General features: G+C 41.9%; 1 protein-coding gene across 1 annotated transcript in view; it reads right to left on the bottom strand.

The window, feature by feature from the left end:
• The window catches only part of ADCY10 (adenylate cyclase 10), an 80,180-nt gene that overhangs the window by 9,310 nt on the left and 44,460 nt on the right, over positions 1-26,410 (bottom strand). The window contains exons 18-28 of the mRNA XM_055587174.1: positions 22,855-22,983; positions 18,611-18,892; positions 18,198-18,488; positions 13,286-13,355; positions 12,489-12,720; positions 10,476-10,583; positions 9,789-9,970; positions 6,087-6,243; positions 2,603-2,982; positions 1,951-2,066; positions 944-1,061 (exon numbers count right to left, since the gene is read on the bottom strand). Of these exons, the coding sequence (XP_055443149.1) occupies positions 944-1,061; positions 1,951-2,066; positions 2,603-2,982; positions 6,087-6,243; positions 9,789-9,970; positions 10,476-10,583; positions 12,489-12,720; positions 13,286-13,355; positions 18,198-18,488; positions 18,611-18,892; positions 22,855-22,983 (2,065 nt within the window). The remainder of the gene's footprint in view (positions 1-943; positions 1,062-1,950; positions 2,067-2,602; positions 2,983-6,086; positions 6,244-9,788; positions 9,971-10,475; positions 10,584-12,488; positions 12,721-13,285; positions 13,356-18,197; positions 18,489-18,610; positions 18,893-22,854; positions 22,984-26,410) is intronic.

Below are 26,410 nucleotides of genomic sequence, written 5' to 3'. Positions count from 1 at the left end.
TGAGGGAGCTCCACTGGTCCAAAACTCTCCATTTCTTTCCCCGCCTCACTCACACCTCCAGTGGTAAGGAGTGACTTAGCTGGCTGGTGACTTTGGGACGAGAAGGCAATGGCATCCCACTCCAGTACTCTTGCCTGGAAAATCCCATGGACGGAGGAGCCTGGGAGGCTGCAGTCCATGGGGTCACTAGGAGTTGGACATGACTGAGCGACTTCACTTTGACTTTTCACTTTCATGCATTGGAGGAGGAAATGGCAACCCACTCCAGTGTTCTTGCCTGGAGAATCCCATGGACAGAGGAGCCTGGTGGGCTGCCGCCTGTGGGGTTGCACAGAGTTGGACACGACTGAAGCGAGTTAGCAGCAGCAGTAGCAGCAGCTCTCTTTCATCTTGAGACCCAGTGAGAGCCTGGTGCCCACACAGGGAGCATGGTACTACCTGCCTTAATGAGGTGGAGAAGGGGCAGAGTTTTCTAGAACTTCTTGCTGCTGATAGGGAAGTCTAATCCTGAGGTTCAATATCAAGAAGCTCACTTCTCTGCAGACATAAGCCATGTCCTCCAACATGGACTCTATCAACAGTGATTACGATTCCATCTTGTGGAGGGGAGGGGGCGAGTGTGCTATATATTAGTCTCCCTCAAATCCCAACACTTCTCAGAAGCCAGTACTCTTTTCTTATCCATCTCTGTATTAACACAACATGCTTTGTATGAGATAAATGCTTGTTGCACTAAAGACAATTGAAGTAGCATGACTGTTCTGGCCTTGGTGGAGGGGGCTGAACTAGGTAATCCCCAAGGTGCCTTTCTGAGTAAATCTGCTGTCACCTTCAATCTGTGTTAAAAATTACTTTCCCTTTCTTTTTAGCAAATCTCATAGAACTCTTCCAGGATTCAACATTTTCAAAGTTGGGAATTTAGTGTTATGCAACACAGTGTTACCAGATAGCGATACATGAGTAAAGTCCCAGGAGCATTCCACTTTGGAATTTGAGGAGTCTGTTGTCTTCATTTTGGTGTATGAATTGCAAACACTCTTCAAAGGGTCTATAAACAAAGCCTTAAATAAAAGAGAAACAGGAGAGCTTAGCTGGTAGATTGAGAGTGGAGGGGTATCATCATCTTTCTGGCCTAGTAACTCCCAGAATAGTTCCCACTGTGAGGAGAGGTCTCAATCTCTGATTCCTTTATGAGTCCAAAGGGCCCCGTAGATTGCAACAACCACGTGGCCGCACTACCCTGCGTTTGCTGAGTTTCTGCTTTTGTGGAAGTTTATGTGTATCACTTACAAGTACAGAGTGTCAACCAGGCAGAAGTGGGGGTTAAACCAGCCTCCCTGCTTGCGTCTAAGGAATCAGCCTCAGAGCAGCCTGGGACTTCTCAATCTTCCCATCCACATTTCTCTTGCTGGCAGCAATAGCTGCATCCCCTTTTGAAAATACAGGTGGGAAAAAGAATGCCCAGGTTGGCAGCCCTGGTTTAATATACACACTGAGGCCTGCCTGCCTGGTATAACCTGAAGATTATCAGAGAGGAACTAGTTTTCCAAATCACCAACAGCTACCAGTGAATGAAACCCTTAGCATTAGCAGCCCTGTCCTTCACTTTAAAGCATGAAATCTCTAAGTACATTCTGTTAAAAATTAAATACCCTAGTGGAAGGTACATAGTAAAGCACCATCAGTCACGATCACTATCACTGCGTGACAAATGATCTGACGCATTAACTGGAAGCTTAAATTCTAAACTTTCTTCTTGGTCCTTTACAATCCTTGCACTTTCTAGATGGCTCTTTAGCTCATAACACCAGGCTCTCCCCTTCCCTTTCCTGTATGTCTTTCCAGCCAGAAACTCACAGGTCTCAATACCCCTGCCCTGACCGCTGCCACACCACACCAACACAAGTGCCATGGACCCCCAGTTCTCATAAATTCCAAGGTCATGCTCACCAGAATAAAGCATGAGATCCAAGCAAATAAAATAGAAAAACGCCCTGCTGAAGATGTGCTCTTCTGCTACAGAAAGATCCCACAGCCACCCCAGAACCTGGATCAGCTGCTTGTATCTACGAAAAAAAAGGTGGTAGGATTAAAAAATGGTGGGGGGAGAGAAGGAAGTTCAGTCCTAGTCTCAGTCCTGCCCAGTAATGCAGAACCAAATACAATCCTGAAACAGACTTCAAACCTACTCCTAAATCTCAAATTGACTCTGTTCAATTGTTCTTTCATAGACCTCTCTATGAGGTGGCCAGAGTCAGACCAACTTGTCCTGGGCCTCTGGTCTTGGCTATTCTCTGGGCATTTGCCTCTCCTATGAGAGTGTTCCCTTTCTGCCCCCTGGCAGTGGTGGAGGCCTGATCCCCACACACTGGGGGTGACTGTCTGGCCCAGTCACTGGCCAGAGCAACCAGAGTAGATATGGTGCCTGGGACGAGTTCTGTGAGAGAGCAGTGACATCCAAAGGGTGGTGATCATTGGTTACACCAGCTTTTGGTAAACCCTACTCCCTCCCCCATCCTATGGCCAGGGTTAAGTAAATCCAGAACATTCCATAAGTATATCTTTCTTCCTCTCATTTTGGAAAGTTCCTTGAGATAAATACCTGTTTTTCAAGAAGAGGGATTTACAAAGCCAGCAGAGGACCAGATAGTGTTTATTGGGATTCCGAAGCAATGACCACATCTTGTGGGCTCGAGAACCTGGGAACCAAACAATTCCAGTATAGTTCTGGTTATTACCTGTATTTGCATGATCTTTCTTGACCAGCCAGCCCTTACCTAAGTCAATGGCCAAGTCCAAGTGACCCATTAGGAGCTTGATATAACCAAGCCTATCGGCCACATAGGTCATGATTTCAACGCCCTCGCGTTTCAGGGGGAGGTTGAAGATCTGCTTCATGGCCATGACCTCGTATTTGAACCACACGTCCTGGTAGCCAGCGAGATGTTGGTACAGCGAATAGTCCAGGTAGGCCTTAATGATCTAAAATGGCAGCAGTGGAGGAAAGGAGGAGAGATGGGGCAAGACTGAGATGGAACCCGAAGCAGAAAGACCAGGATATCACCCAATATCTGCCAGTAAACATGGATTCATTGAGCTTTGGAATGGAGCTGGACATTTGACCAAACCATGGGCTTAGATACAGAAATTAAGCTGAGTTCCTGCAGTTTAATGCATGAGTTCATGCATTAAACATGAACTATATAAGACAAGCTCAATGGCCCCTTTTGCCCATAGAGAGTCCTTGACAAAATATAAGAACTTGAATTTTTGTGAAAAATAAAAGCCATAGCTTATATATGTGGATATAGGACTGCACACCAGAAGGCCTGGAAGGATTTATTCCAAACTGTAAAAAGCAGTTTACCTATTTGTTGCAGTTGGAGGAAAGATTTGAGGAACTTTGTATTTTATGCATTTCTGTGATGTTTAATTTAGTGTTATAACAAGCATGTATTACTTTCGTTATTTAATAAAGAAAGGTTGATTTGGTTTTGTTTGCTTTCAAAAAAAAAAGCAAGGATTAGTTCTGAACTTAATTGGGAGATGTATGAGAAGTTTGTTACTCTTTAAACAGCTCTTTAAAAATGATAAAGTTGCTCCAAGATAGAAATATTTAGAGAAGGCTGAAGAGAGTCCCTGCTACAGACACAGTTTACTACTAAAAAGAAAAACACCAAAACTCCCACAAAGCTCAGAATACATATAAACTATTTTGAAAAATACAAAGAGAAGAAAGACAGAACCTCGCATGGTAGAATGATCTGGAGGCATTTAGGGAATTCCTTTATTCCCCATTTAGAACGTGTTTCAAGACAAGGAGGCCAGTAGGGAGAAAACGGGGTGGGGCGGGTGAGAGAGATGAAAAATCAGATCTATAATAAAGCCTAGTTCTTCTCAGATTTGGACCAAGAGAATTGAGGCCAACTGCTTCACTTTATGGGGAAAATATAAAGCTACAGGTTGTGTGATTTGCTAGTAATCACACCACAGATACATGTAGAGTCCTAGAAACTTCTCTCTCGGTCTTTTCTTAAATAATTATTTTCTTTTATTTTTTATTACTATTTTTTGTCTTTATGAACATTTGGTTGCACTGGGTCTTCATTGCTGTGCATGCGCTTTCTCTAGCTGTGGTGAGCAGGGGCTACTCCATGTTGCAGTGTACTGGCTTCTATTGCCGGGGCGTCTCTTGTGCAGTCCAAGCTCTAGGAACACAGGCTCCAGTAGCTGTAGCCCATGGGCTTTTAGTGGCTCTGCCCCATGTGGACTCTTCCCAGACCAGGGATTGAACGCGTGGCCCCTGCGCTGGCAGGCAGATTCTTCAACACTGGACCACTGGGGAAGCCCTGGAAACTACTCTCCTGGTACCCATTCTGTTTCTCACTGTTATCCTACACAGAGCACCTCATCTGCTTTGAACACCCAGGGGAGATTTTCCCTCCTCTTCTGGCCTCAGTCACAGCCATGTTGTTAACAAGCATCTTTTGATTCACTTTCCAATTTTGACTTTTCCCTTTTATGTCTTCCCTGCCCCTTACTCCACCACACTTTTAGGAGATAGCCCCAAGGATGAAGGAGAAGTAAAGCATTTCATTCAAAAAAATATTTGTTGAGTACCTACTACATGGCAGACACCATTCTAGGAACTCAGGGTGTGAAGAGATCAAAGCTAATTGCATAACATCAAGAGATTTGGGTCAGGAAAAATAGTGAAAGAATTTGAAATGGGCCAAAATAAAACAAAACAAAATAAAAATGTGTCCTGTCCAGCTTACTTACCAAGGTAATCTCTGCTTTTCACTATCATTGGGCTACTTTACAATTCTGTATACTATAGAAAACTGGTAATAATGTAAATGATTCTTTTTCATAGAAATATAAATGTTTGGTGGAATATAAGTGATTTTATTCCTGCTCTGTGGCTTGACTAGTTTTGTATACATTCATAAATTAAATTCTCCTGGGAACCAGTTGTAACATCTTACTAGTTCTCTCACTAATTTTAATGAGCTCAATAAAACCTTTGATGTGTGCTCTTTTACATTTTTTTGTTTTGGCCATTTTGTGCAGCTTATGGGATTTTAGTTCCTTGACCAAAGATTGAGCTGAGGCAGTGAGAGGTGTGAGCACAGAGTCCTAACTTTGGCATGAATGATTTTATCTTTTTAAAAAGAATTATCCTTTTACATTTCCTTTTTCACCTTCATCCTCTTATGTGTACAATGTGGAGTTTTCCAGGAGAGAATCAGGTGATATTACAAAGAAGTGAAGATAGAAGCAGATTGAGATTTTAGCCTGTCTTCTGTGAAATCAGACATTAAGGTATTTGCAAAAATATAATACATGCCATTCTCACTAAATTTTTTGTTTGGGGAAATAGCATTTTTTTCCAATGAAAATGTTAATTATATTCATGTGTCATTGGTTTATTTTCTTTAATTGTTTTTTTTAAGTAGGATCCCAGTTCTTTGACCAGGGATGGTACCTGTGCCTCCTGCAGTGGAAGCATGGAGTCTTAACCACTGGACTGCCAGGGAAGTGCCCCCAAATATTTTTAAAGTACCTCAGTTTTTGTTTCATATATGGCAGTATCAGTAGATACAACCTATATAAATGTATGAACCCATATAAAAGTATATAAACCCATAGAAATATACAAACCCACATACAAAGCTATTGCATGCATGCTCAGTCACTTCCGACTCTATGACCCTATGGACTGCAGTCCACCAGGCTCCTCTGTCCATGGGATTCTCCAGGCAAGAATACTGGAATGGGTTACCATGCCCTTCTCCAGGGGATGTTTCCGACCCAGGGATCAAACCTATGTCTCCTGCATCTCCTGCATTGCAGGCGTATTCTTTAACCACCGAGCCACCTGGGAAGCCCATAAAAAGCTACTGGAGGTCCTCAATGATTAAAAGTATAAGGGGATTCTGGGATCAAAATGTTTGACAACTGTGGGCCTCGGCAGAACAAAAATTATTATACCTTCATTATTTTGAATTTTGATTGGGTTTCATCCGGCTTTTCTCTCCAAGTGAGATTCAGATACGTAAGAAGCAGCTATAAAAATACCCTACCTGGAAATCCTCTTGAGTTTCCAGTGCAGTATTCACTTGCATCAGAGCTGCCAGGTGACAATAATACTTGTAGTGGAAAAAGAAATTCAAGCTATAGATTTGCCACAGCAAGGAGAAACAAGTGGTTTGCTGGTAAAGCTGTGCCAGCCTCTTCTTCCTATTAAAGAACACACACGGGACAAAAGGAAAAGGTATGATCACCAACATACTTGAGGGAAGCACAGGTGCAGAGTCCTCAGTATCGGCTTGGGGGTCTGAATAGACTTGAGTTTGAGGCCTGTTTCCCTTACTTAAACTTAAGTTTACATGTTGTGCCTGATTCTTTGCGACCCCATGGACTGTACTGTCCATGGAATTCTCCAGGCCCAAACACTGGAATGAGTAGCCTTTCCCTTCTCCAGGGGATCTTCCCAACCCAGGGATGGAACCTAGGTCTCCCTCATTGCAGGCAAATTCTTTACAAGCTGAGCCACCAGGGAAGCCTAAGAATACTGGAATGCGTAGCCTATCCCTTCTCCAGCGGATCTTCCCAACCCGGGAATCGGACCTGGGTCTCCTGTGTTGCCAGCAGATTCTTTACCAACTGAGCTATCAGGGAAGCCCTACATGTAAATTAACATGCATATTAATTTTTTTTCAGTTTCAGCAAGAAATATTTTTTATTGATGTACAGTTGATTTACAAATGTTGTGTTAATATCTGCTGTATAGCACTGATTCAATTACACACACACACACATATATATACATTATTTTTTTAAATATTCTTTTCCATTGTGATATATCACAGAATATTGAATATAGTTCCTTGTGCGATATGGTAGGACCTTGTTGTACATGCATATTAGTTTTTATGAAGCCTATTTTCTCCACTGCACAATGGAAACCATAATGCTTTGTGATGATTAATTAAGATTATTTATATGTAAGAGCACAGATGTAAATCATTTTATTTGCATCTATAAATTTATTTATAATTTAGTTATATATAAGACCTGGCCCCTGTCAGGTCACTGCCATTTAAGTGAAATTATTTAAAAAGCACATTCATATAATTTTATCTCATTTGTGTCTGAGGACGACTCCATAAGAAAGGAAGGAATAATTAACCCCATTTTACATAAGCAGAGAGTGAGACTCAGGTTAAGTAATTAAGTAAAAGTAACAGCGCTAGAATGTAACAATGCCAGGACTGCAGCTCCACCTCCAGCCTAGCCAGTCCAGGGTGTCATCTCCTATACACACTGCTGTCAGGACCTAGGTCTTAGCTCAACAAATGAAACGAGTACTTTACACAAATCCATTCTGCTGTGGTCTGAATTCATCCCCCCAAGTTTGAATTCTAACTCCTAAAAAGCAACAGGATTAGTAGTGGGGCCTTTAGGACACGATTAGGTTATGATTCGTGGAACCCTCCTGAATGGGATTAGAGCTCTTATAAAAGTTCCTGGCCCCTTTCCACCAAGTGTGGATATGACAAGAAGTCTTAAGAGGGCCCTGGCCTCGCTGTACTGCCACTAGGGCCTCAGACTCCCAGCCTCCACAACTGTGAGCAATAATCTGCTGTTAATAAGCTACCCAGCCTGAGGCACTTTGTCATAGCAGTTCAAACAGACTAAAACACATTCTGACTATGGGATGGAATGTCGCAGGAGATGGTGAACCTCCTGTGCTGGAATTATTCAAGGAAAGGATGACTGACCACCTACCGAGAATGTTTGGGGACTCAGTCTCAGCCTCCACAAATCATTTAATTGATAATGTAGCCCCCAATCTTTTCTGTTTGTGATAAAAATGGGACCCTAAACTGGCTACAATATTAGTAATTTAACAGAGCCAAGAAAACAAAATATAATTATAAATAACTATCAAAAAAGAGATTTTAAATAAAGTTGAGAAGGAATAAAGATATCCTAGAGATTCTTAAAAAAAAAAAAAAAGAATATTTATTTAGCTGTACATGGTCTTAGTTTAGTTGCAGCATGTGGGATCTAGTTCCATGACCAGGGATCAAACCCAGGCCCCCCTGCACTGGGATACAGGGCCTTAGACTGTGGATCAGCAGGGAAGTCCCTATCCTAGAGATTCGTAATGAAGAACTCCAGGTACTCTCAGTTCAGACACTGACAACATTCATTCTGTTGTGGAAATTATTTTTTAAAGGTTCTAAGGAAACATGGAGAATGTAAAATCCCTTATAACAGGGAGTTCATGAAACTATGGAAACTCTGACATTAAAGATATTTCTTTGCGTCCTTATTTTTGAGATGAGAACCTTTTGACTGGAGAGCGTTTTAAGCTCTGTACTTTCTTCCTGATCATCAATTTTTTACCTTCTCCTCTTGTGCAGGTACTTCTTATTCCTTTTACAAAATGGGGCTGTATATTAGGCTTATTGGATTTAGGGAATGAAAATATAGGATGCCGAGTTAAATCTGAATTTCAAAACAATTCTTTTAAAATGCATATGCCTTAAATATCTTGTGTGATATAATGTATACTAAACAAAAAAATCATTCATTATTGATCTGAACTTCAAATTTAACTAGGCATCCTTTATTTCATCTGACAACTCTCTGTGACCCAAACTTCAATTCTCTCTTATCTCTTAGAGAGATCTCTGCTGAGCCTCTCCCTGCCCCCCTCTCTCCTGGCATCCTCTGAGGCAGCAGGCTTTAGATTCTCAGGAGCCCGACTCCAACCTGCAAAGGGACTCAGCTCCACCTCATTTCCAACCTTGTCCCCCTCCACCCTACCCCAGTCAAGAGAACACTTTCAGGAAACTGGGGAAGGCAGTTTTTGGTGAGGTTGCAAAAGGATTGCAGCCATTTGCTCATAGACGTAGATATTTGTATCTCAGGCAGAACCTGTAGGAATATTGCTACCGGCCTCTCCCGAGGTGGAACAGATCATCTGTCAGTTCTCCAGATCCCCAGCTAGGTGACACCTCTTTTGGTATGAATCCCTAGGTAGGTAGAATATATTATAAAAAGTTTGACGTGGAAAATTTTAAACATACACAATAAAACAGAAAAATATGAGGTACATGTACCCAGCATTCAGCTCCAACAACTATCAACATTATCATTGCATCTGTTCTTTTACTCACTGTATCCCTCCCCTACACCACCTCATTCTTTGTAGTTCTTTTATAGATAAAATTTACATGTTGAAATGTACAGATCTTAGTGGTATAATCTTGATCGATAGATACCCTCTGTAACTCACAGATTTTCTATCAATGGAGATACAAAAATGGGTGGGCCATTTTTAATTTTAGCAGATGTCTTCGGGACCTGCCATTTTTCTCTGGGGCAAGGACAATACCCAGGGTTTTAGCACTGATTTGGAAGATGACTTTTGACTGACGCTCTAGGAACAGGTGGTGCAGATTCCCACTGAAACATGGATGGCCAAGGGTTAGTGGGTGAGATGAGTAGCGGAGGCACTGAAGTTCACCTTGCAAAGGGCTCCTTTATGTTTTTGTCACCTGAACTCCTTTGGGCAAAAGCTGCTTGTTAAGTTGTTCTGAGGCAACCCAGCCCTGGCCTGGGAGCCCGCCACCTCTCCCTCACTAGCGAGTCACCTGGACTCCTTGCGTCTGTTAGGGGCCTGCTCTTTCGGGACTGTTGGATGATGTGTAGGTCTCTCTCCTTCTGGGGAGTGAGATGAGACCCCTAGCTCTCTGTAGCTCTTTCCTTACCCTGGAGGTGAGCTCTCTTGGGCCTGTTGATTCTGATTCACATAATGAAAGTGTCTGTTTTTTTCAACCCGAGTTTGGAGAAACAAGGAGATTAAGTTGTAAGGAAAGATTCTATTGAGGAACTTCAGAGCCTTCCTCAGCATTTTTTTGGCAAGCACCATCTGGCCCATGTTGAAACAGACCTAGAAGGAGAAGAAAAGGGAAGAAAGGAAAGAAAAAGGCAATGATTCCAAGCTTGGTTTATATGTTCCAAACATACGTAATTTAGGAATTTTTTTTTTTTTAAGTAATTTAAAGCCCAGGAACAAAATCCCCCTGTGCTTGGCACAATCTGAAATGTTTCTTGGATATATCTATGGAAGGATGGTTGAATGACTAGGATTTTGCATCCTCATTGTTCATAATCTACCTCTGAGAAAATGTTTACTTATTCCTGTCCCTATTTTGGAGGTTGTTACAAAAAATATTTCATAAAGCTTTCACTGAGAGGCTAAGGAAGATCTTGCTGCAGAAAGTGATGGTAAGGAGGTTTGAGTCCCAGGGCTTGGGATCCTGGAGTCTTGGAAAAGATCTGTGGCAGAGGATGGGAGGAGGATGCAGAAAGTATAGGGATGACTTCTATTACTTCTTCTATATAAAGCCCCAGTGATAAATAACAGATTAATCACGTTTCTAATGATTTCTTACCTGACCTTTGAGGGTAAAAAAGGTAGCCCATTCAAAAGTTTTACTCCAAGATTTGTCCTTCTTGAGAATTTTCAGCAACCTCTCTCCCTCATTCAAATATAGATAAGCCTGCAACCAGCACAAGGAGTAAAAGTACTGAGTCAACAGGGATCAGGACCACAGGGGCCATTGCCCCAAACTCCACTGAAGGAAGAGAGTCAGGACCACTCCAGCTCCCGATTCCATCTCTACCTTTAGCCTCTGATCAAAAAGGAGGGGTGGAGAAAGTTCCTGCTGAAGATACATATCACCTTCATGTCTATCTTGGTCACTGAATCTATCATTCTAGAAGATGAATCTAGAAATCTCCTCCTTTCCTCATGTTGTCATATAAGACATCTTACCTGAAGTTTTCCCCAGGGCAGTTTCCCTCTTTGAGTAATTCCATCCCCAAGTCCCCTATTTCCACCTATGTTCTCATGGCTCCTGAGACCATCCCCACATCCATGAAGGCCAGTCTCTACTTATGGAATGAATCATGGACTGTTTCCATTTTATTTTTTTTTCTGGTCAGGGCCATCTTTGGGAGGTAGAAGAGAAAGTTAAGGCCCTGAACAACCTTTGTCACTTCATCTTCAATGAAACATCATTAAGAGAGCCTTGGCACATGTGAACACAAAGGCAAGCTCAGACTTGAAGAGTAAAATAAGGTGAGACAACGTCCCCAGGTCTCATGCAGTCTAAGTGGTATGTGTAGAAGGCTGAAAGGGAGACAAGGTTTCTTTGCTGGGAGAGGGGGATGCAAATGGCACATTGTGGGACCCTGCTTTAGGCTCTGCTTCCAATCATTGTTTTCCTGAACATTCATCACTCCCTGTAGAGTGAGAGGAGGGTGAGCACAGGCTCAGCAAGTTGGCCCCCAAGGCTACCTAAACCTTCTCTTTCTGGGATTCACTGGCCACATCACCCTCTTCTTCACATATGTGTATAAAATACATATTATATTTTGAAGGCTTTCCTTCAAAATACTTGAGAGAACCAGAGCTTACTGACATTTTTAATAGTTTAATTTAAAAATCTTATATAAATCTAAGATGTAGGGGTTAATTAGGCCACCACTATAAAATTTGGATCGGTCCACCAGTTCAGGCATGAATGGTGGCAACCACGACTACTCAGGTGTGGGAAGCTTTTCCTGAAGCTGGCTGGAAGTCAGATGAAGCAAGGCCCAGAAAGACATTTCCTCAAATGAGTTCATGGAAGCTTAGTCCAGCCAGCTACTCTATGAAAAGTGATCTAAGGTCAAATAAGTTTAAGAGAAATAATATGTCCCAGTCCTAGCCCAACCCTCCAGGAGATTTCTGTGCATCTTAGCATATAAAGGCTCTGAATATCGGTAGTACAGAAGCCTGCTTATCTTTATTCAGTTCAGGGCTTCCCAACTTAACAATGAATTCTTTCATTTAATTATATGTATCAAATCCCCACATTTCTAAGGGCGTATTGCCCTGAAACTTATTTACAGTTATCCTGGAGAAGCATTCACTAGTGCTTTGGTAGCCTAAAGGTATGTATGATAATTTAGCACAAATTACATGAAAACCAAAGTGAGTGAGCCCCTTCAGAGATCACAAGAGTAAAACTAGATTTGTTCTTATTCAAAGACCTACAGGTATTGTGCTGACAGATATTTGGGGAAGACAGAGGGCAAATGCATCTGGGACATTACTGAGGAAGTCTCTGCTGAAACTGAAGAGTTGAGACCAGAGTCTCATATACGTAGACAATCCATAGCAAGTTTTTAAAGGTGGCAATATAATGTAGAATGGTAGTTGCGGTTTGTTCTGACATCTTCAATCTCAGGTCATTTGCCCTCTGAGCAATTTGATTTTCAAAGGAAGAGGCTACTGGCAGGAATCAAGAACACGAAGCAATAAACAAAACAAAACAAAACAAAAACTAGAGCTTCCCTTCTGGCTCTCTGGTCTGTAAGTTGTCTCAAGGATGGAGGTGATCTGGGTAGAAACAGCTTACCATATAGTTGTCACCCAAGACGAGATAAGCAGACACAAGTTCTAGGAAGTAATATAAGGCTTTGTTGTTTTCTTCCAAAGCAAGAAAATGGTGAGCCAGAGGCATGATGACAATCTCTAGGATCTCCTCACACTGGCACGATTCCAAAGGGATGACGTTATCTTCAGACATCTTCATTTTTGTTATAATGTTATCAAAGAAACTCAAGATCTTTTCTCTTATTTCTTCAGAACTGTCCAAATGCAGAAATAAATAGGAGTAATAACTTGTAGATATAGATAGGATTTGATATGAAAATATCTTTTAAAACAAATAAAAGAGCAAGATAAGAAAACCTAATGTAGGGACTTCCCTGGTGGTATAGTGGTTTAGACTCTGAGCTTCCACTGCAGGGAGCTCAGGTTCCATCCCTGGTCAGGGAAATAAGATCCCACATGCCACACAGTGTGGACAAAAAAAAAAAAGAAAATCTAATGTAGATTTCCTCCATTTGGTAGGTTTTAGCATCTGTAAAATAACTCAGGAAGTATGAATCAGATACTACTATCTGCGTATTTTCAGAGAGGAGTTACATACAGCAGAGGACATGGGGTGCTGTGAGGTGCTGCGGTCTGTCTTGGGAAGGACCCACCACGATCCTGCTCGGTTACATAATGACTGATCAGACTTAAAACATAACCCTCTGACTTGTGCCTTAAAGAGCCAGAGTACTGACCAAACAAATGATTCTAACAATGGCCTGAATTTAATGCCAATTGTTCATGCTCTACTTTCTAAACAATTATAGATGACTGTACCTGAGATTTTCAGAAAATATTTCAGATTTCTTAGAAGTCTCTGTTCTTGAAAAAGTGATCTCTTCTTCAGCTGGAAAATAAACAAACAAGTGAGTTGTATCAGTTGTTGAAATGATCACGTGGCAGAGATGTCTGGGGTATACTGAAGCTTCCTGTTCCCTTTCCACAATAAAATTGTTGTTGCCTAGCCAGGATCTACATTTCTCAGTCCTTTTGCATCTTTTTCTTTTTCCTTTTTGGTCCCTGTCATGCTGTGCAGCTTGCAGGATCTCAGTTCCAAGCCCATGTCAGTGAAAGCACCGAGTGAGTCCTAACCACAGGACCACCATGGAATTTCCTCCTATTACATTCACTCTTCATTCACTCGTAAGTGAAGCCATGTGTTAAGTTTAAAAATGGGATTCCATCAGAAATAACATATGTCACCTCTGAATTGAGATGGTTAGATATCTTCACCACCTTGTCCTTTCACAGGAAAACAAATTAATTGTGGAGATCTAAGGGATAGCAAACCCACAGCACAGAAGGAGCCTGGGTCCCTGACTGACTGTAAATAAGGCTTATTGTCAAAATGCTCATTGGATCATTACCTGGACAGAAAAAAACTATCATTCTATTGTGTGAACCCACTGAAATAGTGGGGTTTGTTTTAGATGATAACACAATCAGAATTTACTAAAAGTATCCTGGAGGAGGGCATGGCAACCCACTCCAGTATTCTTGCCTGGAGAATCCCCATGATCAGAGGAACCTGGCAGGCTGCAGCCCATGGGGTCACAAAGAGCTGGACATGCTGAAGTGACTAAGCACAACTCAAAGTATAAATTAATGATGCTGAAGAAAATGATGTCAGCTTCTAACAGAGAAATTGACATTTAATGGAATACCCTCAAAAGGGGACTAACTTAAGGGCAGAGAGTCTTGAATTTAAAACCTTCAGTCTATCCAGACTGCAATAGGTTAGAAAATTCCATAAAGATCTTAAAACAGAAAACAAATGAGGATTGTTGAATCTAGCCACTTCTCCATTCGAGGAGATGGAAGAATCCTAGAGAGTAGAAGGGACTTGTCTCAGATCTGTTAGTGATAGAGGTCTCCAGACTCCAAGATAAATGCATTACTCCACAGATCTTTCAGTTTATAAAATGCAGTCTGAGTATCTACTACCACCTTCTTCTGAAAACCTTCTGTGCCTTTGCCCCTTAGAGTTAGTGCCCAAACTTGTGTGTCCAATGACCCCAATCAGCCTCTATCATCATCCTTTATCATACTGTGTAAGGATTGATTTGTCCACCTCTCCTAGTCTGCTGTCTGGCTTCCCTGATAGCTCAGTTGGTAAAGAATCTGCCTGCAATGCAGGAGACCCTGGTTCCATTCCTGGGGCGGGAAGATCCTCTGGAGAAGGGATAGGCTACCCACTCCAGTATTCTTGGGCTTCCTTGGTGGCTCAGCTAGTAAAGAATCTGCCTGCAATGTGCAAGACCTGAGTTTGATCCCTGAGTTCGGAAGATCCCTGGAGAAGGGAAAGGCTACCCACTCCAGTATTCTGGCCTGGAGAATTCCATGGACTGTATAGTCCATGGGGTTGCAAAGAATCAGACATGACTGAGTGACTTTCACTTTCCTAGTTGCCGTCTAGTTCATCTCTAGTGAATAGAAGCTGAATAAACTGAATTATGCCTTTATCCTCCTACTCCTCTAAAACTTTCTTGTTAGTTACCAGTAAAAACAAGTTGCCAGATCCAAACATTACATCTTTGTCTGCATCTCATTATACCTCTTGGCAGCATTTGCAACAACTGACCTCTCCTTGCTTTTACCAGCTTCTGTAACACCCATTCCCTTGATTTCTTTCCTCATTGGCTGCCCATTTTGCTGGCTCCTTCTGCTCTATCGATGTGCCTAGAACAACCTCTGGCACATATAAGAAACTCAATAAATATTTACTAAATGAGTAAATGAAATGTTGAATGAGAAAATTGCATATTGAGAAGATCAAAGGAATAAGAGGAGTGGTCCCTGAAGAATTAGGTGGAGCAAGTGGAAGGAAAGAACCCAGGAGGGAGCCCGTGGGCTGTCCATCCTTAGAATGGATCAAAACTTAGAAAATAAGTTTTTAGGAAGGACGTCAGGATTGACAGAGAATTGAAAAGGGAATCAGCTTCTTCACTGATTCATACCTAGGGCTGTGTTCTTGAAACTTGTATGATATTAACATGCCCTTCTTCAATATTACTTAAAAGCATACCTCACACTTAGGGGAGATTTGGAGATAACAAATGTCTTTGTTTTTGTCTTTCAGCCAAGACTGAAACAGGATATTATAGCAAAGACATTGCAAAAAGAAAATTTCATAAAAACTCTAGGAAAAATAAACTTTTTTTTAAGAAATCTATTCACAGTATATTACTTAGTTCTATAACAGCAGTTACATAGTCTTAATAATGTAGATACTGGATTCATTTATCTAATGATAGTGCTATAACAACATTGGGAGAGAGGTGCCCAAGAGTGGTGTAATCAAGTTAGATTTTCACCTACCATAGCAAGACTAAAACAGGTGATGTCAGAATTTGATTTTTTTAAAAGCAGCATTAACATATCACTTAGCATAAGGAGGTAATGACTAGAAAGAAGAGCTAAGTTAAACATATTTGCCCTTGTGACTTTCCTCACGGTCCAGCAGTTAAGACTTCACCTTCCAAAGCAGGGGGTACAGGTTCCATCCCTGGTTGGAGAGCTAAGATCCCACATGCCTCATGGCCAACAAAAACAACATAAGCAATATTGTAACAAATTCAATAAAAGACTTTAAAAATTTTGTTGCTATTCAGTGGCTAAGTCCTCTCTGACTTTTTGTGACCCCATGGACTGCAGCACACCAGGCTTCCCTGTCCTTAACTATCTCCCAGATTTTGCTCAGACTCATGTTCATTGAGTTGGTGATGCCATCCAACCATCTCATCCTCTGTTGCCCCCTTCTCCTCCTGCCCTCAATCTTTCCCAGCATCAAGGTTTCTTCCAATGAGTCAGTTCTTTGCATCACGTGGACAAAGTATTGGAGCTTAGCATCCCTGATGTCCTTTTGATGAATATTCAGGGTGATTTCCTTTAGGATTGACTGGTTTGATCTCCTTGCACTCCAAGGACTCTCAAGAGTCTTCTCCAGCACCACAATTTGAAAGCATCAATTCTTTGGTGCTCAACCTTCTTTATGGTCCAACTTTCATATCCATATATAACCATTGAAAATGATCCACACCAAAAAAATAAAAAAAATCTTAAAAAAAAAATGAGAAGAACTACTGAACATACGAATGCAGGGCAGTAGGTCTTGGGACTATTATTTTTATGGTAAAACTTTCAGGAAATCTAAAAAATGTCTTTAAAGATATCTAGTTGATACCCTTCTAAATAGGTGAAAAATTCTGATAAGGGAAATAGTTGAGCCCTAGCCTCACTCAGCTGAAGGTGCTGATGAATGGACATCAGCAGACATTTCTCAGAGACATCCCATCGTATATGCTCCAGAGTAAAAGTTATGGTACATTGCAGAACCTGAAATAACTCAAGTTGTTCTCTCTGGTGGCCCTAGCCAGCCTGCTGAAGACCAGCTCTGCTCCAATTGACCTGTCCGCTAGCTGCCAGCTGATTTTACTCCTCACCAAATAAGTAAGTTAATTAAAACATACGTATTTATATTATATATGTATTTGTAAAGTAAGACTTACTGATTCCAGAGAGTCTGGAATATTCTTTCCCTTTTATCTCTGTCAGTCAACTCTTTCCTATGAATACTTTCACTGGTGCTTTGACTGTAGCCCTACGTTGGGACCCTTCACTGAAGCTACCTTGATCTGGTCATGCATCTTCTTTAGCTCTCCATTGCCTGCTCTCTTAATGTTTGCTTTATTCCAGCAGTCCACTACTAGGGGTCTTCTCACACTCTTAGGGGTACTCTTGGGAGCAACTTAAAATGGCAGCAGACTGACTTTTTCTCCCAGGTGAGTTATATCTGATTTATGGGATAAATAAATCCTTTCCCAAACTTGGGGAGGGCAGGTTGATCCTGTTTCAGCCACAGGGCACTTTGGCTTCATTAGGTATGAGGTTTTCTGTGTCCTCAAACCAATTTCAAAGGAGACATCTTCCTAGGGTTGGGGTGATGAAGGAAGTAACCCACTTGGGGGTACATAGTTACTCCTCAGTTCTTGCCAAATCTCCCCACAAATCCTAGCCCTCTCCACATTCTTTCTCATTTCATGTCTTGATTGTGGATGAAGGATCCAAGATAATAACTGATTTTCAACTATTTCCTTTGTATATTTTATTTGTCTGTACGTTCATCTATTTGCCTCACTTTGGATTGTAACATTCATTGTATCTAAGTACTTGGTACAAATTTTAACGCCATGAATCCCTGTCCTGAACCCAAGCCCTCTTTTCTGGGACCCTGATCTGTTTAGTCCTGGCTAATTCTCTACCACTCTTACTCCTTTTCTACTGGAACCTTGTTTCAAACTACACAGAGCAACAGCATTCTTATCTGCCAAGAAACATTACTCCCTCTTGGGTCATGCTCCCCTCCTTGGGTTCCACCCCTTGATGTGATTGTCTGTTTTACCCCTTTGGAAATTATAATTTGAGCTCCGGTCATACCTCATTTCTATGAGTCCTTATCCCCATATCCACCCTGACAGTCTCGCAGTGAGATTGATTCTGCCAACTCAGTTGCGTGTACACTCCTCAGCTCTCCCTGCCTCACTCACCTACACTGCTTAAGTCTCATCATTTGTGGTGTCTGAGCCAGAAGAGGACTTGAAACCCTCATGGTCTAGATCTACTCCTTCTAGGTCTTGCCTTTGTTTTCCCCAGGAATAATTAGGACTAATTAGGAATGAAAAAAGTTTACTTCGAAATCCATGGGACTTAGCCATCTTCCTAATGGTATCCAAGTCCAAGGTGTTGAGCCGGATATCCACTGCGAAGTGATGAAAGGGGACGAAGTCTCCACTTCGGCAGGGCTCACACCTGTGGGCGTTTTCTTCCAGAAAGCGGGCGCATTTCAAGTGCATCGCTTTCTTCTGGTCCTTCAACCACAGCTCATAGGCTGTTTTCTGCATCACTGGGCTGCAGAATCGAATGATGTGGCACTGAATCACCTCGCTTTCCAGCTCACGGAGCTGTTCCTCCTCACCATGGTCTAGAGAGGACAGAGACACCATGGAAAATAAGTCAGCCTCTGCTACAAAACACAGATCCATTCCTTTATCAAAATGTGCCTTAAACTGAAGGAACTATGATTCATTTCCAGGCTCTACTCACCCATTTCTTCAATGAGTGGCTTCAGAGAAAGGGATCGATAATTCACCTCAAATGAAGCTGCGTTCTTTTCTAGGGCCATTCGGAGCTCCTTGCCATTCTGGAAACAATCAAAGATGTTGGATTCCACAAGGGTCGCCAGGGCATTGATCATCATCTTCATGTCCCAACAAGGGAGAATCTCAAACAACAGCTCTGTAGTGAAAGTTAGGCCAATGATAGCAGCACATCTCACCAACATCTGGTGGGACAGGCTCATGCTATCCAGCTGGACCAGAGAGATTTCTGCAGGTAGAAAGCCACCCAAATTGGGAATTAGTCATCTGTCTTTATCAAATGCATTCTAGAGATGGACAACTGTCCAGCTCTACAGTTCTTGTTCATAAAACTATACCCAGTTGAGCTAAGCCAAAAGAAGTATTTGCTTAGTACCTACTTAGCAGATAGCACTCAGGAGTACAAAAGATGGAGATGCTATGACCTAAAAATATGCATGTCCCATTGGCCACGGCAATAAGATCAATTTCAAGGTGTTCTGATTTGATGTTAAAATGTGACAGGGGTGTGTGAGGAGAGGAGAGGTCATGGTAGGCCACAGTGGTCAGAAGGGGCAGGACCCAGGAATTCCCTGTCAGTTCAGTGGTTAGGTCTCCAGGCTTTCACTGCCAAAAGCCTGGGTTCAAGCCCTGGTTGGGGAATTAAGAGTCTACAAACTGCACAGTGCAGCCAAAAAAATAAAAAGGAGCAGGGCGTGACTCCATGTTCTGTGCTGACTTCTCCAGTGGGTCATTCTCTATCTTCTTCGCTAGCTACCCTATCTACTTCGCTAGCTACCCTGGAACTTCCTGGCAATAAAATTTCTCTTATCTGCTCCAGCATTCATTTATTCTTCTGACAGTTCAGTTCAGTCGCTCAGTCGTGTCTGACTCTTGGTAACCCCATGAATCACAGCACACCAGGCATCCCTGTCCATCACCAACTCCCGGAGTTCACTGAGACTCATGTCCATCGAGTCAGTGATGCCATCCAGCCATCTCATCCTCTGTTGTCCCCTTCTCCTCCTGCCCCCAATCTCTCCCAGCATCAGAGTCTTTTCCAATGAGACAACTCTTTGCATGAGGTAGCCAAAGTACTGGAGTTTCAGCTTTAGCATCATTCCTTCCAAATAAATCCCAGGGCTGATCTCCTTCAGAATGGACTGGTTGGATCTCCTTGCAGTCCAAGGGACTCTCAAGAGTCTTTTCCAACACCACAATTTAAAAGCATCAATTCTTCGGCACTCAGCTTTCTTCAGTCCAACTCTCACATCCATACATGACCACTGGAAAAACCATAGCCTTGACTAGGCAGACCTTTGTTGGCAAAGTAATGTCTCTGCTTTTCAATATGCTGTCTAGGTTGATCATAATTTTTCTTCCAAGGAGTAAGCGTCTTTTAAATTCATGGCTGCAGTCACCATCTGCAGTGATTTTGGAGCCCAGAAAAATAAAGTCTGACACTGTTTCCACTGTTTCCCCATCTATTTCCCATGAAGTGATGGGACCAGATGCCATGATCTGCGTTTTCTGAATGTTGAGCTTTAAGCCAACTTTTTCACTCTCCTCTTCCACCTTCATCAAGAGGCTTTTTAGTTCCTCTTCACTTTCTGCCATAAGGGTGGTGTCATCTGCATATCTGAGCTTATTGATATTTCTCCCAGCAATCTTGATTCCAGCTTGTGCTTCTTCCAGTCCAGAATTTCTCATGATGTACTCTGCATAGAAGTTAAATAAGCAGGGTGACAATATACAGCCTTGATGTACTCCTTTTCCTATTTGGAACCAGTCTGTTGTTCCATGCCCAGTTCTAACTGTTGCTTCCTGACCTGCACACAGGTTTCTCAGGAGGCAGGTCAGGTGGTCTGGTATTCCCATCTCTTTCAGAATTTTCCACAGTTTATTGTGATCCACACAGTCAAAGGCTTTGGCACAGTCAATAAAACAGAAATAGATGTTTTTCTGGAACTCTCTTGCTTTTTCCACGATCCAGCGGATGTTGGCAATTTGATCTCTGCTTCCTCTGCCTTTTCTAAAACCAGCTTGAACATCTGGAAGTTCACGGGTCATGTATTGCTGAAGCCTGGCTTGGAGAATTTTGAGCATTACTTTACTAGTGTGTGAGTTGAGTGCAATTGTGCAGTAGTTTGAGCATTCTTTGGCATTGCCTTTCTTTGGGATTGGAATGAAAACTGACCTTTCCCAGTTTTCATTCTTGTGACAACTCATTATTATCTCTATGATCAAGACCAAGTGGCAGAGAGCTCCTAGCTCCAATTCCATCTAAGCTTGAGTATCAAAGCTCACATAACTTCCTGGACTCTTGACCAGTATGTCCATCTATTGCATCACCCACATCAGGACAAAATATGAACTCTTCAACCTGTCCACAGAACATTGTAGAAACCAAGCTAGTCCAGATGTAAGCAGGGATAGCAGATGTAAGCTTTTATATGAAGAATGAATAAACAACAAGGTCCTACTGTATAGCACAGAGAACTATATTTAATATCCTATAATAAACCATAATAGAAAAAATAACGTGGAAATTCCCTGGAGGTATACTTGTTAGGTTTCTAGGTTTTCACTGACATGGCCTGGGTTCAATCCCTGGTTGAGGAACTAAGATCCTGCAAGCCACATAGTACAGTTAAAAAAAAAAGTATATAATTTTGTGTATATATATGTATATAAATATACATATATATATACTTCATATATAAATATATATATATATAACAAAAATCACTTTGTTGTACAGTAGAAACTAATACACATTGTATGTAAATCAACTTCTTCAATAAAAAAATACTGGTTAAAAGAAACCAAACTAGTCTACCTTGCTACTTTATTAGACATAGTGAGTAAAACACAAACAATGTTGTTTTGAAGACTGAGAACTTGAAATTTCATCCTTCTACTAAGCATTTGAACATTCCATAGAAGGCATGGACTTGAGCTGAATGCATACTAGAACAGTGCTTGAAATTAGTTTCTCTTGAAATGAATAATAGTACCTTCTTGATATAAATTCCCTTGTTTGTCATTTCAGAAGTAGATAGCTGAGAAAAAGTATCAGTGTTAGATTTTCTCTCTCATTATTTGATTTCTGCTTAATTGCAAATGTACTATACATCATTCTTTTATGCAGTTGAATAAAACCTTGTTCAAATCAGACTCCTGAATATGCACAGGAGGAAGGTGGCTTCTACTTAGAAAAGGAAAAGCAAGCCTACCATGGAGCCTTCCCATTGCCTAGGTAACATGAAACAGATAAAGCCAGTCTTCTATCTTCCTTTTAAAAGGTTGTTGCTGAGCTGTGCAAGATGCCAGGATTCTTGGCCTCCGGAGGAGAAGAATTCAATCCAGGGCCAGTGACGAGGCTTGATCGCTCAAAGATTTTGTGTAATAAAGTTTCATTAAAGTATAAAAGAGATAGAGAAAGCTTCTGACATAGACATCAGAAGCGGGCAGAAAGAGTGCCTCTCCTGCAAGTCTTTAGCCAGATGTTATATGGCTACTGTGTGTGTCTGTTAGTTGCTCAGTCGTGTCCAACTCTTTGTGACCCCACGAAACTGTAGCCTGTCGGGCTTCTCTGTCCATGGAAGTCTTCAGGCAAGAATACTGGATTGGATTGCCATTTCCTTCTCCAGGGATCTTCCCGACCCAGAGATCGAACCCAGGTCTCCTGCATTGCAGAGCAGACACATGAACCTCTGAGCCACCAGGGAAGCCCCTTATTAACATAGCTTAAGAGAATATTTCATGAGTAAAACATACTGGTTTGTCAAGTCAGTTTTGAGTCTTAGGCAGAACCAACTTGAAGACAGTTTAGGATAAATACATAGTTCATTAACATAGCTTAAGAAAGACATTTCCATAAGAAAAATGCCTTGGTTAGCTCAAGGTTGGAGAAAAGTTAAGTTCAGGTAGAACCAGGTGTTGTCACCGCAACACAGAATTTTAAAAGAAACCTCTTTTTAAATTTGTACAGAGAAGGGGAAAAATATCTAACACTTGTAGTTTGTTTCCTCCTGCCACTTAAGAGAGAGAGAAAAAATGTCCGACGCTTGCAGCCTATTTCCTCCGTTTGGAGACCCCTGGCCTTCCTGTCTGCTACCCTCTCACTTTCTCCTTTGTTGAAGCATCCTAAAGAAAGCAAGAGGAAAATCTAGGTCCTGGAAAATGAACACCAGGTCACATTTTCTTTACCTTTTAATGATGCTGGTGGTGACAAGTTTTTCAACCTGACACCACTAGCGAGGTTACAGACTTCTTCGTTTTCCTCCTCAAGACCGAAAGTAAATGTTTTTAAGTCCTCTGTTGGCTTAGCAAAGTTCTCTATAGAGAGGTATAAAGGAAGAAAAGTTGAGAGTCATTGTCCTATTATTATCTGGGTTTTCCAATAAACTTAGAGTTGGGTCTCACATGAGAATGAGCAGGCAGAGATGTGTGTCAGCCCTAAAGTATTCTGGAATACTGTTTTAAGTAAAGCTGACATATGAAAATCAAAATTTACTCAAAACGTTTTCTTTCCCTCCCCTGCCCAAGAAAAAAAGGATTGGTAATAACAACTGAATGTCTTCCATAATACATGCAGTTTTACAAAAATTTGATTCAAAGATTATCAGGGTGTATCTTACAGTTTATACTTACTATATGTGCATGCATGCTAAATCACTTCCGTCACATCTGACTCTCTGCAACCATATAGACCATAGCCCACTAGGCTCCTCTATCCCTGAAGATTCTCCAGGCAAGCATTGCTGTGCCCTCCTCCAGGGGATCTTCATGACCCAGGGATCGAACTGGTGTCTCATGTCTCTTGCATTGGCAGGCAGGTTCTTGACCACTAGCACCACGTGGGAAGCCCATACTTACTATATACGATATACTTATATGTATACTTACAGTATATACTTGTAGGCACACTGAAATACCCACATTCAGAGGCAAGCACATTCTGTAGAAGACTGTACTCTACTTAAGAATGGTTATTGTCAGAAAGAGATATTAAGGACTTCCTTGGTGGTGCAATGGTTAAGAATCCACCTACCAGTGCAGGGAACATGGGTTTGATCTCTGGCCTGGGAACTAAGATACCACATACCTTGGAGCAACTAAGTCCACTTGCCAGACCCCTGAGCCTGTACTCTAGAGTGTGAGCGCTGCAACAAGAAAAGCCACTGCAACGAGAAGCCCACAAACCACAACTGAGCAGCCCCACTTGCCACAACAAGAGAAAGCCTGCACAAAGCAAGAAAGACTGAGTGCAGCCAAAAATAAATTAAAAAAAATTTTTAAGAACTCATTTTTTTAATAAAAGAAAGATATTAAAAATGAAGTTTGAATATAAACTTGCATAGTAATTTTTTCTCCTGGCACTCCAAAATGTGTTACTTATTTGTCCCTCCAGTCATTCATTAACAATTGAGTTGCAATGTCATGGTCCGGGCACAGGTTGGAAAAGAATTTCCAGACATGAGACAGAATGAGAGGGAAATAAAGTTTATTAGAGTGGGAGAAGGTGTTAGAACAGCAGGCCAGCTCAAGGGAGAACTGATGCTGAATAGGGGTCCTTAGTCCACTTTTATACCCAGGGTACAAGGAGTGGGATAGGGGTCCTGCAGGTCATTTGCTGATTGGATGAAGCACATAAACTGCGTGGGGGATGGGAACAGTAAGCCAAATATTTTCTCCCTATGGGGTAGGACGGAGAAGGCAATGGCAACCCACCCCAGTACTCTTGCCTGGAAAATCCCATGGGCGGACGAGCCTGGTAGGCTACAGTCCATGGGGTCGCTAGAGTCGGACACGACTGAACGACTTCACTTTCACTTTTCACTTTCATGCATTGGAGAAGGAAATGGCAACCCACTCCAGTATTCTTGCCTGGAGAATCCCAGGGACAGGGGAGCCTGGTGGGCTGCTGTCTATGGGGCTGCACAGAGTTGGACACGACTGAAGCGACTTAGCAGCAGCAGCAGCAGCATAGGGTAGGAGAGGAGACAGGTTAGGAAGACCTGAAATCTGTTAATAGTTACAACATAGGGGAAGGTAGGATGATAAGGGTCTGGTTTTTCCATTCCTGCATTCCAAGACCCTCCTTGGTTTTATCTACTCTTTTGTCCTTGGGTCACCACATACAAGACACTGAGATAGGCAATGTGGAAATATGAGGGTGACCATAATTAAGTTCCTGAACTCCTGGAAAGAAAAGGTATATACACAGAGAGTCCAATAACCAGACAGTAAGCAAGTGCCACATGAATAGGCACAGATGGGAAGTGTGGAGAGTTCACACAGTATAGACTTTTTATGCATCAGAACCTGTGAAGGCTATAAATGTGGCTAATGCATGCTTCCAGCCCTCAAGGATCTTAAAATTTATAGAAACTGATATTTAGGGAACTAATCATAATACAGGAAAAGTGACTTAAAGAGCAAAGAGGAATAGAAAATAAAGGACAATTAATTCAGTCAGTAGATTCAGGAAGGCTTCATAGAGGAAGAAATATTTTGGTTGAACCTTAAAAATGAAGGGATATTCCAAGTAGAAAATAGAAGGGTGATCAATGCAAAAGCACAGAAGCCATGAGCACTTTGCAATTTAGGGAAATGTAAAGAGGCCAGTGTGACTAAACCACAGTGGGTAAGTGCTGGAGTGCTATTTACTGTAGGAGATGTATGTACTTAGAAAGTTTGAGAGCAGAATATGCAGTGCATTCAATACCCCACTATGAAGTTCGGACTTCATTCCATAGACAATTGAGAAATATCCCAAGTTGGATAATAGTGATCCAACCACTTTTAGGAAGATAACACTGGAAGCAGCGAGGACAGGCAAGAGACTAGGAAGGTGTGTATGACCTTCCTAGTCAATGGAATGTGACCATGGAATTCCAATGGAATTCCAACTATGACAATGGAATATCAGGAAGTGAAGATGGGTAGGATTATGCAAGTGATAATGCAAAGAATACTAATGATACGGAGAAAATGAGACCCAGGCAAGGTAGTGATGGAGGTGAGAGAAACATGAGTGTTACCAATAATCAAGCTGGGAAACACAAGAGGAGATGCAGTATGGGAGGGAGGTAATGCGTTACATTTTATATTTGTTGAGTTTGGTGGGATGTATAGGACAGTCCAATGGGCAATTGGAAATATGGGTCTGGAATTAAGAGTGAAATTAAGGTTGGATATTATGTACACAAGCACACACATAGTCACTCACATGTGCACTTCACACATAGAAGGTTGGAAAATAAATGAAAAACTGAAAACAAGTGGAGAGAGAGTACTGAGTTAGCAAAGAGAAAGGTTGAGGATGGCATGTGAAGAATGCCCTCCTCAGAACATAGACCGGGGTAGGAGCCAGTCCGAGAACTGGTCATCGAGGCAAGTGGGGCAAAGAAGAGTTCAGGATGGGGGCAGCAAATGAAGGGTAGCATACCAGAAAAGGGACCAGGTGTGTGCATGTGTCGTGGGGGTAGGAGAACAGGGATTAAGAATCTGACTTGACAGGGAGTCCCCTGGCAAGTCTAGTGGTTAGGATTCAGCACGTTCACTACTGTAGCTCGGGTTCAACTCCTGGTCAGGGAATTGAGATCCTACAAGCCGCACAACCAAAAATATATAAAGAACACGACTTGATCCATGCTCTTCTACACTTTTTAATGTCCCTTTCCAGGACCTAGCACTGTGATGACCATTCTTTTATCACCCTAGGTATAAGACCTTTAGGTATAGGCCATCCTAGGACTGG

The sequence above is a fragment of the Bubalus kerabau genome, chromosome 6 (assembly GCF_029407905.1).
Source record: "Bubalus kerabau isolate K-KA32 ecotype Philippines breed swamp buffalo chromosome 6, PCC_UOA_SB_1v2, whole genome shotgun sequence".
Taxonomy (NCBI): Eukaryota; Metazoa; Chordata; class Mammalia; order Artiodactyla; family Bovidae; genus Bubalus; species Bubalus kerabau.
The sequence above is the reverse complement of the archived record's forward strand: the minus strand, read 5'-3'. Positions and strand labels throughout refer to the sequence as shown.